The sequence below is a fragment of the Arachis ipaensis genome, chromosome B03 (assembly GCF_000816755.2).
Source record: "Arachis ipaensis cultivar K30076 chromosome B03, Araip1.1, whole genome shotgun sequence".
NCBI classification, from domain to species: Eukaryota; Viridiplantae; Streptophyta; class Magnoliopsida; order Fabales; family Fabaceae; genus Arachis; species Arachis ipaensis.
In genome coordinates this window covers 1093444-1105080 of record NC_029787.2, presented here as the reverse complement: position 1 = coordinate 1105080, position 11637 = coordinate 1093444, and the positions used below count along the sequence as shown (strand labels likewise).

General features: G+C 37.5%; 2 protein-coding genes across 2 annotated transcripts; one reads left to right on the top strand and one right to left on the bottom strand.

Annotated features, from left to right (window-relative positions):
* Positions 1–7762, top strand: LOC107632422 (pentatricopeptide repeat-containing protein At5g27270). The gene is made up of 9 exons (XM_016336105.2): positions 1–217; positions 2436–2908; positions 3062–4475; positions 4579–4890; positions 5555–5659; positions 5734–5821; positions 5920–6041; positions 6264–6328; positions 6687–7762. Exons 1-9 carry the CDS (start codon positions 1–3, stop codon positions 7248–7250), a joined length of 3360 nt encoding a protein of 1119 aa, XP_016191591.1. The 3' UTR covers positions 7251–7762.
* On the bottom strand, positions 8429–11582 carry LOC107629406 (peptidyl-prolyl cis-trans isomerase FKBP62). Its single transcript, XM_016332191.2, has 11 exons — positions 11177–11582; positions 11001–11087; positions 10601–10861; positions 10413–10487; positions 10221–10301; positions 9952–10146; positions 9595–9860; positions 9386–9508; positions 9149–9295; positions 8924–9051; positions 8429–8813 (listed from the first exon to the last, which is right to left on the bottom strand). Exons 1-11 carry the CDS (start codon positions 11373–11375, stop codon positions 8645–8647), a joined length of 1731 nt encoding a protein of 576 aa, XP_016187677.1. The 5' UTR covers positions 11376–11582; the 3' UTR covers positions 8429–8644.

Here is an 11637-nt window from a genome sequence, read left to right as displayed (position 1 = left end):
ATGGGTTTTCTTTTGCCTGGTATCAGAAGAAAGGCCTCATTTAACTCAAACCAAGCAACTTCCAAAGTTGTGGAAGTCCCAAAAGGCTATCTTACCATGTATGTTGGCGAGAAGATGAAGCGGTTTGTGGTTCCCATTTCTTATTTGAGTCAGCCGTTATTTCAAGAATTACTAAGTCAAGCAGAAGAAGAATTTGGATATGATCATCCAATGGGAGGTCTCACTATTCCGTGCAGCGAAGATGCTTTCTTGAACCTCACGTCTCGCTTAAACTGAGTTAGCATAAGTCATGCCAAAGGAGACAGATTAATTGAGAGTGAAACTTTTCCTTTTTTGTAACAAGAATTGAGGGACAATTTTGTATAACAGGTACTATAGTATGTGTTTCTTTGTAGCATAACATCATCTCATTGAGATGGCAAGGATGTAAATATCTGAATTTTTCCTCCCAATTTCAATGAATTTATAGACTTCATCTCGAAAGATTTATAGACTTAAGTGCTTTGCATATGCTCTTCACTTGTGTTATTCTTTTGTTGTGTTTCTGCCACTGTTGTATAAAAAAGTTTGTATTAACTTTATGGAAAGCTGCAGAATTTGCTTCCAAAAGGCCTTTCTAACACACATAAGCACACCACCAGTTGGCCTTGGATCTGTAAATAGCTTTATGACATGAAGGAGTGAATTATTAACTGATTTTAAGTCATATGGCTAAGTTAAATATATTGGACCCAAGTTCGTATTATTAAATGTTGCCCTCATTATTATTATTATGTGTTGAGTTATGAAATTGAGAGCCATCCATCTGAAATTTGCTGCAACTGATCTTATGATGCAATGTTCTATTCCTCAAATGGACATATGATCACTAGTTATGTTCGTTCATCATATATAAATAGTATCATTGTCAAAATCCAAATAGATAGTTTTTTTTCCCTTTGAATTAATGCAAACTAAAAAATTGTGGTCTTTACCCTTGAATTGTTAGAAATCAATATAAAAAAAAATTCACAATTTATATTTCAAAGAGAGCAGGTAGAAAGGGTCATACCGTGTAGAATAGCTCGAGAAAATCAACAGTGAATCTCAAGCCAAACTACCACCCAAGAATCAGCAGCTCCAGAGGACAGAAACCATACATAAAAGGAAACATAAAACATTGAAGAAATCATGAATTAAACCAGTGGATTTTTTAAATGACCACAATAACAAAGCATTCAAAAGGTTCTTCTTTTTAACAACTTGAATTAACATTCAAGAATCATTTTAACAACTATAACTAATCTCCACATAACATGAATATATGAATCGAAAAAACTGATTTTAATCAACTACTAAACTGATTTTTATGTTAAAAAAAGAAAGCTGAATTTTTGTTTAAAACAAAAAAGAACCAAAAACACCATAAGATCATAACGTTCATGGCACCCAGGTCAAAAACCACATCTGTTATTTAAAGAAGAGGAATGCTAGGGGGCCAGTAATTTTGGTGTTTTGTAACCATCAATTGGCCATCAATAGTGTTTTTAATGGTGTGAGAGTGAAAAATCACCCACTTTTATTTTGATGGTTAAGTGCTGGCCAAAAAACACAAAAGTTGCTGGCCCTAGACTTTTCCTTTAAAGAAATCATTTAATTGGCCCTAACAACTTTTTTCGTGCAAAATGAAATAAGAAATAGTAGTATTGATGGAATAATGATGGTTATCTTATTTTCCATCAGAGAATACCTTTTTCAGCAAAGTCCTCTCAGCATTCATCATTAAGAATAAACTACTTCAAAATCAAAATAAGAAATAGTAGTATTGACATATACAATATCAAACCAGTAGCAAATATTTTAAACCATTTAGTTGTACAATAATTCAAAAAAGATGGCACAATTGAACTAAAAACAAAGTTAATCATGGATACCTCAATCTCAAAATTTCCATTGACTAACTGCACAGCTTTTTTCAGCATTAATATATCCAACCATATTATCCAAGGGTTAAAGAGGTGTTGGTTTGGAAAGCATAATGTAAATGAAACAAACTTCTCAAAAATTATCCAAGACATCATAAAACTGAAAATTAACCAAAAAAAAAACTCGTGAATTTTCAAAACAGAAAAAGTGCAACAGAATTTATTCATCAAGTGAAGTAATTGAGGAAAGGAGAAAGAAAAGATGGCACCGAAGGGGGGTGGAGAACCCTAAACCCAGTCACCGGGAGAGAGAGAAATGACGGCGGAGATGATGGAGTAAACCTCCCCAACGCCTTCGTACACCAACTGTGGGTGGCTTTGGCCTGACGGGATACAGACGATACACGCCTTGTATTCTGTTAATGTCCGAAGGGTTTATGGGAGCACACAGCATTCATTATCCATTTCAGCGTTGCTAGTATATATATGACTATGAAAACTGTGGTAGGTCCTTAGTGAAGTCAGAGTGAGTCAATGGAGTCTCTGAAATCCCCTTTCCTCTTCTCCACTCCACTCCTCCCTCCACCTTCTCTCACAACTACCAACAACAAACCAAGAGCCCCAAGCCCCGTTCCCGAAACCCTAAGAACCCTCTCTCCGACGACAACGCCCGCCGCATCATAAAGGCCAAGGCCCGCTACCTCAGCGTCCTCCGCAGGAACCAGGGCCCACAGGCCCAGACGCCCCGCTGGATAAAGCGGTCGCCGGAGCAGATGGTTCAGTACCTTCAGGATGACCGCAACGGACACCTCTACGGGAAGCACGTGGTCGCCGCCATCAAGAAGGTTCGCGCTCTCTCTCAGAGGGTGGATGCTGACTACGACATGAGGATGGTCATGGGTTCCTTCGTTGGCAAGCTTACCTTCAGGGAGATGTGCGTCGTCCTCAAGGAACAGAAAGGGTGGCGCCAAGTCAGAGACTTCTTTGCTTGGATGAAATTGCAGGTTCCTCTCTTCTTTATTGGTCATTTTCATGTCAATTATTATATTCAAAATAGCTGAACAAGACTCAGTGGATGTAAATGTGGTTATGCTTGATGTTTTTGCTCCAAAGTATAGAGGTTGATACTGTGAATTGATAGTCTGGTGCTTCAACAGCTGAGCTACCATCCGAGTGTGATTGTCTACACTATAGTATTGCGCTTGTATGGGCAAGTTGGAAAGCTTAAGCTAGCTGAAGAGACCTTCTTGGAGATGCTTGATGCAGGTTGTGAACCAGATGAAGTTGCTTGTGGTACCATGCTATGTTCATATGCTAGATGGGGGCGACATAAGGCTATGTTTTCTTTCTATTCAGCTGTAAAGGAAAGGGGTATCATGCTTTCTGTTGCTGTCTACAACTTTATGCTGTCTTCTTTGCAAAAGAAATCACTCCATAGAGAGGTTGTGTTAGTATGGAGGGATATGGTAAGAGAAGGGGTGACACCTAATGATTTTACCTATACTGTAGTCATCAGCTCTCTTGTCAAAGAAGGGCTACATGAAGATGCTTTCAAGACTTTTGAGGAGATGAAAAATAATGGATTTGTTCCTGAGGAGGTGACTTATAACATGCTTATTAATTTAAGTGCTAAAAATGGCAATAGGGATGTAGTTCAAAGATTGTATGAGGATATGAGGTTTCAAGGAGTAATTCCTAGTAAATACACTTGTTCGTCACTTCTATCGTTATATTACAGATATGAGGACTACCCGAAAGCCCTCTCACTCTTTTCAGAAATGATAAACAACAAAATTCCAGCTGATGAAGTCATCTATGGTTTGCTTATTAGAATTTATGGAAGGCTTGGTTTATATGAGGATGCTCATAAAACATTTGAAGAGATGAAGCATCGAGGTTTGCTTACCAATGAAAAGACATATTTGGCAATGACACAAGTCTATCTTACTTCGGGGAAGGTAGACAAAGCCTTGGAAGTGATTGAACTCATGAAGTCTAGCAACATATGGTTTTCTCGATTTGCTTATATTGTCCTGCTGCAGTGTTATGTGATGAAAGAAGATGTAGTATCTGCTGAAGAAACATTGTTGGCTCTCCGCAAGACTGGACTGCCTGATGCTGGTTCTTGTAATGATATGCTCAATTTGTATGTGGGACTTAATTTGATGGAAAAGGCAAAGGAGTTCATTGTCCAATTAATGGAGGATAAGACAAATTTTGATGAGGATCTTTATAGAACAGTTATGAAGATTTATTGTAAGGATGGAATGATGCTAGAAGCAGAGCAGTTAACAAATCAGATGTTTAAGAATGACTTATTTAAATACAGTAGTTTCGTCCAGACAATTTATTGTATTCTTTTTCAACAAAAAGGGGATGAGCAATCTGATGATAAACTTGTCGCTTCTGGGCCCATTGACAAACATGATGTCACGGCTCTAGGGCTGGTGCTCAATTTATATTTGTCAAATGGCAACTTCAGCAAGATAGGAACGTTACTGAAGCTATTACAGGAATATCCTGGGGGATCAAAAATTGTTAGTCAACTCACCATCAGCTTGGCCAAAGATGGTATGAATACAACTCGTGTCTTATTGTCTCTACCTTGAAAAAAGTCATATCTTATTAAGCAAATTTCTATTTTTAACATGGGCATTTTTATCTCATTTTTCAGGAGAATTGAGTAAAGTAGAATCTCTCAACAGACAGTTAACTGAAATTGACAGCAAAATGGAAGAAGCCACCATTGCTTCTTTGATTAGCCATTGTGGCAAACAACATATGCTGAAACAAGCTGAAGACATCTTTGCAGAATATGTGCATTCTCATACACCTAGTAAACTACTTTATAACTCTATGATTGATGTATATGCAAAATGTGGTGAGCAAGAGAAGGCATATTTGCTATACAAGCAAGTAACCAAGGAAGGATGTGATCTTGGTGCTGTTGGAATTAGCATCATTGTAAATGCTTTAACTAATGGAGGTATATCTTGGAACTGAGACTATGAGAAGAGTAAAGTAAACTGGACTACTAGTGTGCAATCCTTATATTTTATTTTACACGTGCAATGCCTTGTCTTGTATATTTCTACCATTATGGTGAATACAATAGAACAATAGAAGTATAGAACAATGCATGAGTTCTTGTTTTTGAAAATCTATAACTTATTGGATTCGAAAGAGATGACAATACATCTGTATATGGATCTTTTCTCCCCAAATATGTGAATGTTTTATCTTTAGTGTTAATTAATTGATTATGTCTTGTCTGTTGTCTCTTATGTTTCTTTGGTTTTTAACTGCATTTTGTTATTGAATCTCATAATGTATGTTTTCCATACCCACTGCTTTCCTCTGTTTTTGGACATCCCTTCTGTGCTATAACTCTTTTGAAAAAAGGTAAAGGATAATCTAACCTGCTATTGTATCAAAATCACGAATGCTAGTATACAAGTGTGAATTGATATCATATAAATATAATTGTCCGGAAAATTAATACTTCTGTTAGTTTCTGAAAATCATAAGTTGATAATTTTAGCCTGGAGCATTCTGTATTCCTTGTTGCTTCTATTTCAGCATGCATATATTTAACATTTAGTTGATAATTTTAGCCATGATTTTTTTCTCTCTCTGTCTCTCACCCCCAGGAAAACATCAGGAGGCTGAGAATATCATCTGCACAAGTCTTGAAAATAACTTGGAGCTTGATACTGTGGCTTACAATACCTTTATCAAGGCCATGCTCGAATCAGGTTGATGTCAAGCCTGCATATAAAATATAACATGAAACAGAACCTTTACCAATATTGGTTGTTCTGTTTTGTAGGTAAATTGCATTTGGCATCCAGTATTTTTGAGCACATGTGTTCCTCTGGTGTTGCTCCATCAATCCAAACATTTAACATGATGATAAGGTCACCGTTCAATAAGGAGTTCTTTCACTGATAGTGAGTGCTTATACCTATATTTTTCAGTTTCAATTTTTAGACTAAATGTTAAACTGCCAATGCAGTGTCTATGGGAGATCCCAAAAGTTGGATAGAGCTGTGGAGATGTTCAGGAAGGCTCCCTCTTTAGGTGTGCCTTTGGATGAGAAAACATACATGAATTTGATTGGCTACTACGGGAAGGCTGGTACTAAGCTATAAACTTATGTTAATATAGAATTCTGATCATTATTGATGCAATACTATATTGAATTATTGATAATTCTTTCATTCTTTAATATTTATGGCACGTGGCTGTTTGATATTTTAAATCTATATGCTGTTTGCTGACTAGTTCATTACTTTATTATGATTGCTATTCTTTACCTCTTTGCTCTCAGGACTTAACTATTTATTTCATTTTGTGCAGGTAAGGTACATGAAGCTTCACAGTTGTTCACCAAAATGCAGGAAGAAGGGATAAAACCTGGAAAGGTATAGATGAAACTAATTTTGAAACTAATTTCTTTTTCTAGGTTCTCAAGGTTCAAGTATATAGTTGGCAATTCCTGTTGGTACTTATAAGAATTGATTTAAAAGCTTATGCTGTCTGTACTATCGGCTCCATATTTCCCTAGCAATGAACTGCTCTCACTTTTTGCTTGCTTATGATGACTTTGCTTAAGAAATTACCCATGTTAAAGAAACAGGAATTAAATAGTAATGTTGCAATCAAATGCAGTGAATATTATGTGTTATTGTGTGAAGACTTCCAGCATTGGAAAGCAATTATACTTTGTAATCTTGTCATAATGGGTATGAATGTTTTCTAATTCTTTGCCTTTAAATGCAGGTTAGCTACAACATTATTATCAATGTATATGCTAATGCTGGAGCTTGCCATGAAGCAGAGAAGCTTTTCCAGGCCATGCAGAGACAGGGTTGTTCACCTGACTCTTTCACATATCTCTCCCTTGTTCAAGCATATACCCAGAGTCTGAAATACTCTGAAGCTGAGGAGACCATATGTACTATGAAAAGCAAAGGCATTCTACCATCTTGTGCACATTTTAATATTTTGATATCCGCATTCATGAAAGCAGGGATGATCAATGAAGCCAAGAGGGTTTATGAAGAACTTCCAACTTTTGGTTTGATTCCTGATCTCATATGTCACCGGACAATGGTGAAAGGTTACATGGAAAATGGATGCGTGGAGGAAGGTATCAGTTTATTTGAAAGTATAAGCACGTCAATAAAAGGAGACACATTCATCATGAGTGCAGGTGTGCATTTTTATGAAGCTGCAGGAATGAAAAGGAAAACTGAAGAACTGTTGTGTTTGATGAACAAGATGGGAATCCCATTCTTAAGGAAACTTGAATTTGGATCAAGAGTGAAAGTAAAAACATCATGATGACATATAAATTGATGCATTTGTGTGCTTGAGGAGCAATGTGCTGATGGTGAAGAACGGTCAGCTATGAGCCTATGACTTGTGACTAATAGCGCATGCATAGAAATCTAATTGGCCGTATTATGCTGATGGTGGAAGCCTGATGATTGCTGCCTATATAGTTGATGGTGGTGATAAAAAGACTCCAGTTCAGGTCAGAGTGCTTCTGGCGATGATGAGGATCAGATCTGGGTTTTGCTGCGGTATATCTAACCAAAATATGTATACTACTTGGCTAGCAGATTTTGAAACAAGGACATGACTGCTCAATTGTCAAAGCAGCTCGAGTCACAGACTGTTTGACTGCAGCACGAGGGTACCTACTGTTTGGTCGCAGATTATGGTGAGGTTGGAATGTGAACGGTACATGATTTTTCTCTCCATGTTGGAAATGTAGGTTTGTTGTAAATGATGTATTCTTGGAATAATAGATGAATTCAACTACAGGAATAAAATTGATTTTTTGTTTCCCATATCTTGTTCCTTTTGCTCCTGCTTAGCGTCAAATTTCGTGGAGGCTATTATGATTGAATTTTAGACCATTTTATTGGTTGGTTTTTCCTGTTCAGACACTATGTTTTGGAAGGACCATACTCTGATGGATATTGATTGCATTGACATAATCAAATGAAATCTCGTCGGTTTTAGAGGAGTGTTCTGCTAACTTGAGAGGATGGGCTTTGTTGCAAGATTGGTGAATGGTGATGTCCGTGTTTCAAAAAATTTATGTATGCAAGATATTTCTAGTTGTCAATCTCGTTATTTCACCTCACTTGATGTAGTCAGCAACGTTGAGACACTTGTATATGTATATAACTATATATCTGAAAGTTTTCTCTTCATTAGAAGAAAACTACCGAATGAGGAGTGATGACAATAATATTCCTTCATTGATAAATTACATATATTTTTTTATATTTAAAAAAAAAAAACTTTCGAACACCATTATTTTACCATTGTTTTACAAAATGTTTCGAAATGAATTTACAAATGAAACGATAAAAAAATTAAAATTTAAAAAGTACTTTCAAATTTTTAATCATAATTACTATGAAAGATTTACTTCTATAATAAAATATTCATTTTCATTTTATTTCTAATTTCTCTTCACGACCAAACCACCAACCGAAGGCCAAAGGAACGTAAACTCAGAAATTGTTATATTAGCCAAAACTAAATTGCTTCATTCCTTATTAACTATCAGTGTATAGATAGATGATTTGAGTGACAAGTGACAACCAAGACCATAAGCATTTTTTCACATGAAAATAATACAACCACATGAACAAACTACTTATGACACGACACTTGGATGATAAGAGTAGGCAGAGGCCAACACAGACAGAGCCCTAAGTCTAAGCTTTGCTATCAACAACCATTGGCACAGGTTCCTGCTTTGCTGAAGCACTTCTAGCTTGTTCCATTTTGTTCATCTTTGCAAATATGCTGCCATAGAACTGTGCATCCTTCTTGTTGTATTCTCTCACTTTATCTTTCAAAATTTTGTACTCAATCTTCACATCCCTGATAACATTCATCCATCCAGAGAAGGTTTGGTTAAATACCGAACTGCTGAAACTTAGAAAAATACAAGTCCAAGCTGAAGATTCACACAAGGAAACCATTGCCATTACCTGTTGTCTGGTTCAATCTCAAGAGCTTTCTTAATGTCCATTTCAGCCAGATCCAAATCCACAAGTTGAATATATGCTTGTGCCCTCCGGTATAGTGCCTTCACATTTCTACTATCCAACTCCAATACCTAACATTATCAAACAAAACTCCACAAGATTACAGATGTGCAACTATGTAAGAAGGACAAATAATAATAAGAGGAATTAGAATTTCGATGAACGAACCTTAGTGCACAACTTCTCTGCTTGTTTGTAGTCCTTGAGCTTCAGCTTACAAGCTGCATTATTGAGATTGCATGTGACCTTTAGCACCTTTGTCTTCTGTTTCTCCTCATCGCTGAAGGAGGAATCATACTCAATGTACTTTATGGCCTGTCACCCATACAACACGGCGGCTATTGTTAATTCGATTTCCTCACATCACAACAAATTTCGCTAAGATTTTCGCAGGGAGTACGATACCTTTTCATATCTCTTTGATGCTCTTTCATATTTGCCGGCCTTGAACAATGCATTCCCTTCTTCCTTCTTCTTTCCAGCTGCCTCTATCTTCTCTGGTGTATTCAGATCCCACGATTCCTTTTCCTGCATTCCATTTTTATTAAATTAGTGTTGTTTTTAATATTGTCAGAACTATAAAACATTAGGAACATAAGACAATTCTCTCTCACCTTTACAAAGGAAACCAGCTCAACTTCATAGTACACGTTGGAGTTGGGAGGAACGGTGGCCAAATCCTGAGTTGACCCAGATGAGCCAAAAGCATACTCAGGATGTATGGTCACCAATGCAACTTCCCCTTTCTTCATGTTCATCACAGCTTTATCAAGTCCATAAATTACTTGCTCCTCGTCAATTTTGAACTCAAATGGCTGCTCATCATCATGACCCTTCTTCACAAAAACAGTCCCATCTTGCAGCTTACCAATAAGTTTCACTGCAACAACAAAAATAACGAATTCAACAACAGCAACCAATAAAATAGTAAATGGAACAAAGAGAAGCATAATGCTGACCAATAGCTTTACCTTGAACCACAGCTCCCTCATTGGGACGTTCATACCCCTCTCCCTCCTTCAAGGTCTTCTTTAGAACCTTCTTATCCTTGGTTATGTCAGATACAGCCTTCCAAGATATCAACTCAAGATCAATTTGGAGCGAAGCATTCGGAGGTACAGCGCCTTCATCACCTGATGCTGGCCTTCCATTCTCACCAAACGCATCTGCAAAACTATACATGTCAACGAACTTGCACATGGTGTACTTATGATTATATTAACAAATGAATCTAACTCACATTCCGGCTTCACGGTCAAGATGACTTTCTCTCCCTTCTTCATTGTCTTTACAGCCTTGGCCAATGCAGGACAGAAATAACCTGCACAACAAGAAAAAGCCACATATTATTACTACATGCAAAACGAATCAGAAACCAATTAAAAGCACCACTTAAAAGAGTTTTAAGTTCAGCACAAACTCGATGACTGACCTTCTTCCACGGTGAACTCCACCCTATCAGATTTCGAAACAACCATGCCATCTTCAAGCTTAGCCACATATTTAACTGCAGAGAACAGAAGAAGGAACAAAAAAATTAAGCCAACAATGAACAAAAAAGTGCTCAAACAGGTGAATGAATAACATGGATGACAATGTATTGTTATTATGAAACGTTACCAAGCACTTCATCAAGATCCTTAGGATTTTCCCATTTCTCTCCTTCAGTGACAATCTTCTTGAGTATTCCTCCATCTTTGCAAATGTCCTTGACGCTCGTCCAAGACAGCAACTCCACATCAAACTGCAGAGTTGCATTGGGAGGAATGGTAGGAGGAGATCCAGATTCACCATAGGCCAATTCTGGGGGAATCGTGAAGACGGCATTCTCACCCTTCTTCATGGTTTTGATTCCCTCGTCCCAACCCTTGATCACTTGACCTGTATCAAATAAACAATCAACAAAAACAACTACAGTCAATAAAACAAACAAGTAATGAACACAAAATATAAAATCTAGATTTCCATAAGATCCTGCACTAAAGATTAATTAACGACTGCATATTCGAATTCACGTTACCATGGCCAAGCTTGAACTTGAAAGGTGTACCCCTGTCACGACTCGAATCAAATTTGGTTCCATCGAGCAACGTTCCCGTGTAATGCACTGCAACAAACCAACACCATTTTTATACGAATCACGCAGAACAAAGAAAGAGAAAAATGATACTATCGCGTAAAAGGAATAGATTTTACCTTCAACTTCGTCTCCTTTTGAAGGTGTTTCCCAGCCTTCACCTTCCTTAACGAGCTTCTTCTTGAGGCCGGTTTTTCCGATCTCCTTTTCGTCCCCAACCTTGAGCGTAGAGTCGACCTCCTCCTCCTCGTTGGGAATCTCCATGTCATCGTCGAAGTTGTTGCCGCCGGCAGCTGGGAACTCGAAATCGTCTTCCATGGCTAATTAAGTGGATGAGAGTGAACGCAGGGTGTGTCAGTGATGATGCGTATTGAATGGTGTTGATGAGGGAGATGGAAAGAATGAGTTATATAGTGAGGAAGAAATACGAAATTAGAGGAAGGAGTGTGTCTAGAGAGTTCCATTCCAAACACTTGAAAACTAAAGCTGCCCCCCGGATTGTTCTGGAATCACCTCGTCTCTCCTCAGTTGCCGTTTACAGTTACACATTTCAACCATATATACTATTTTTGGTTTTATA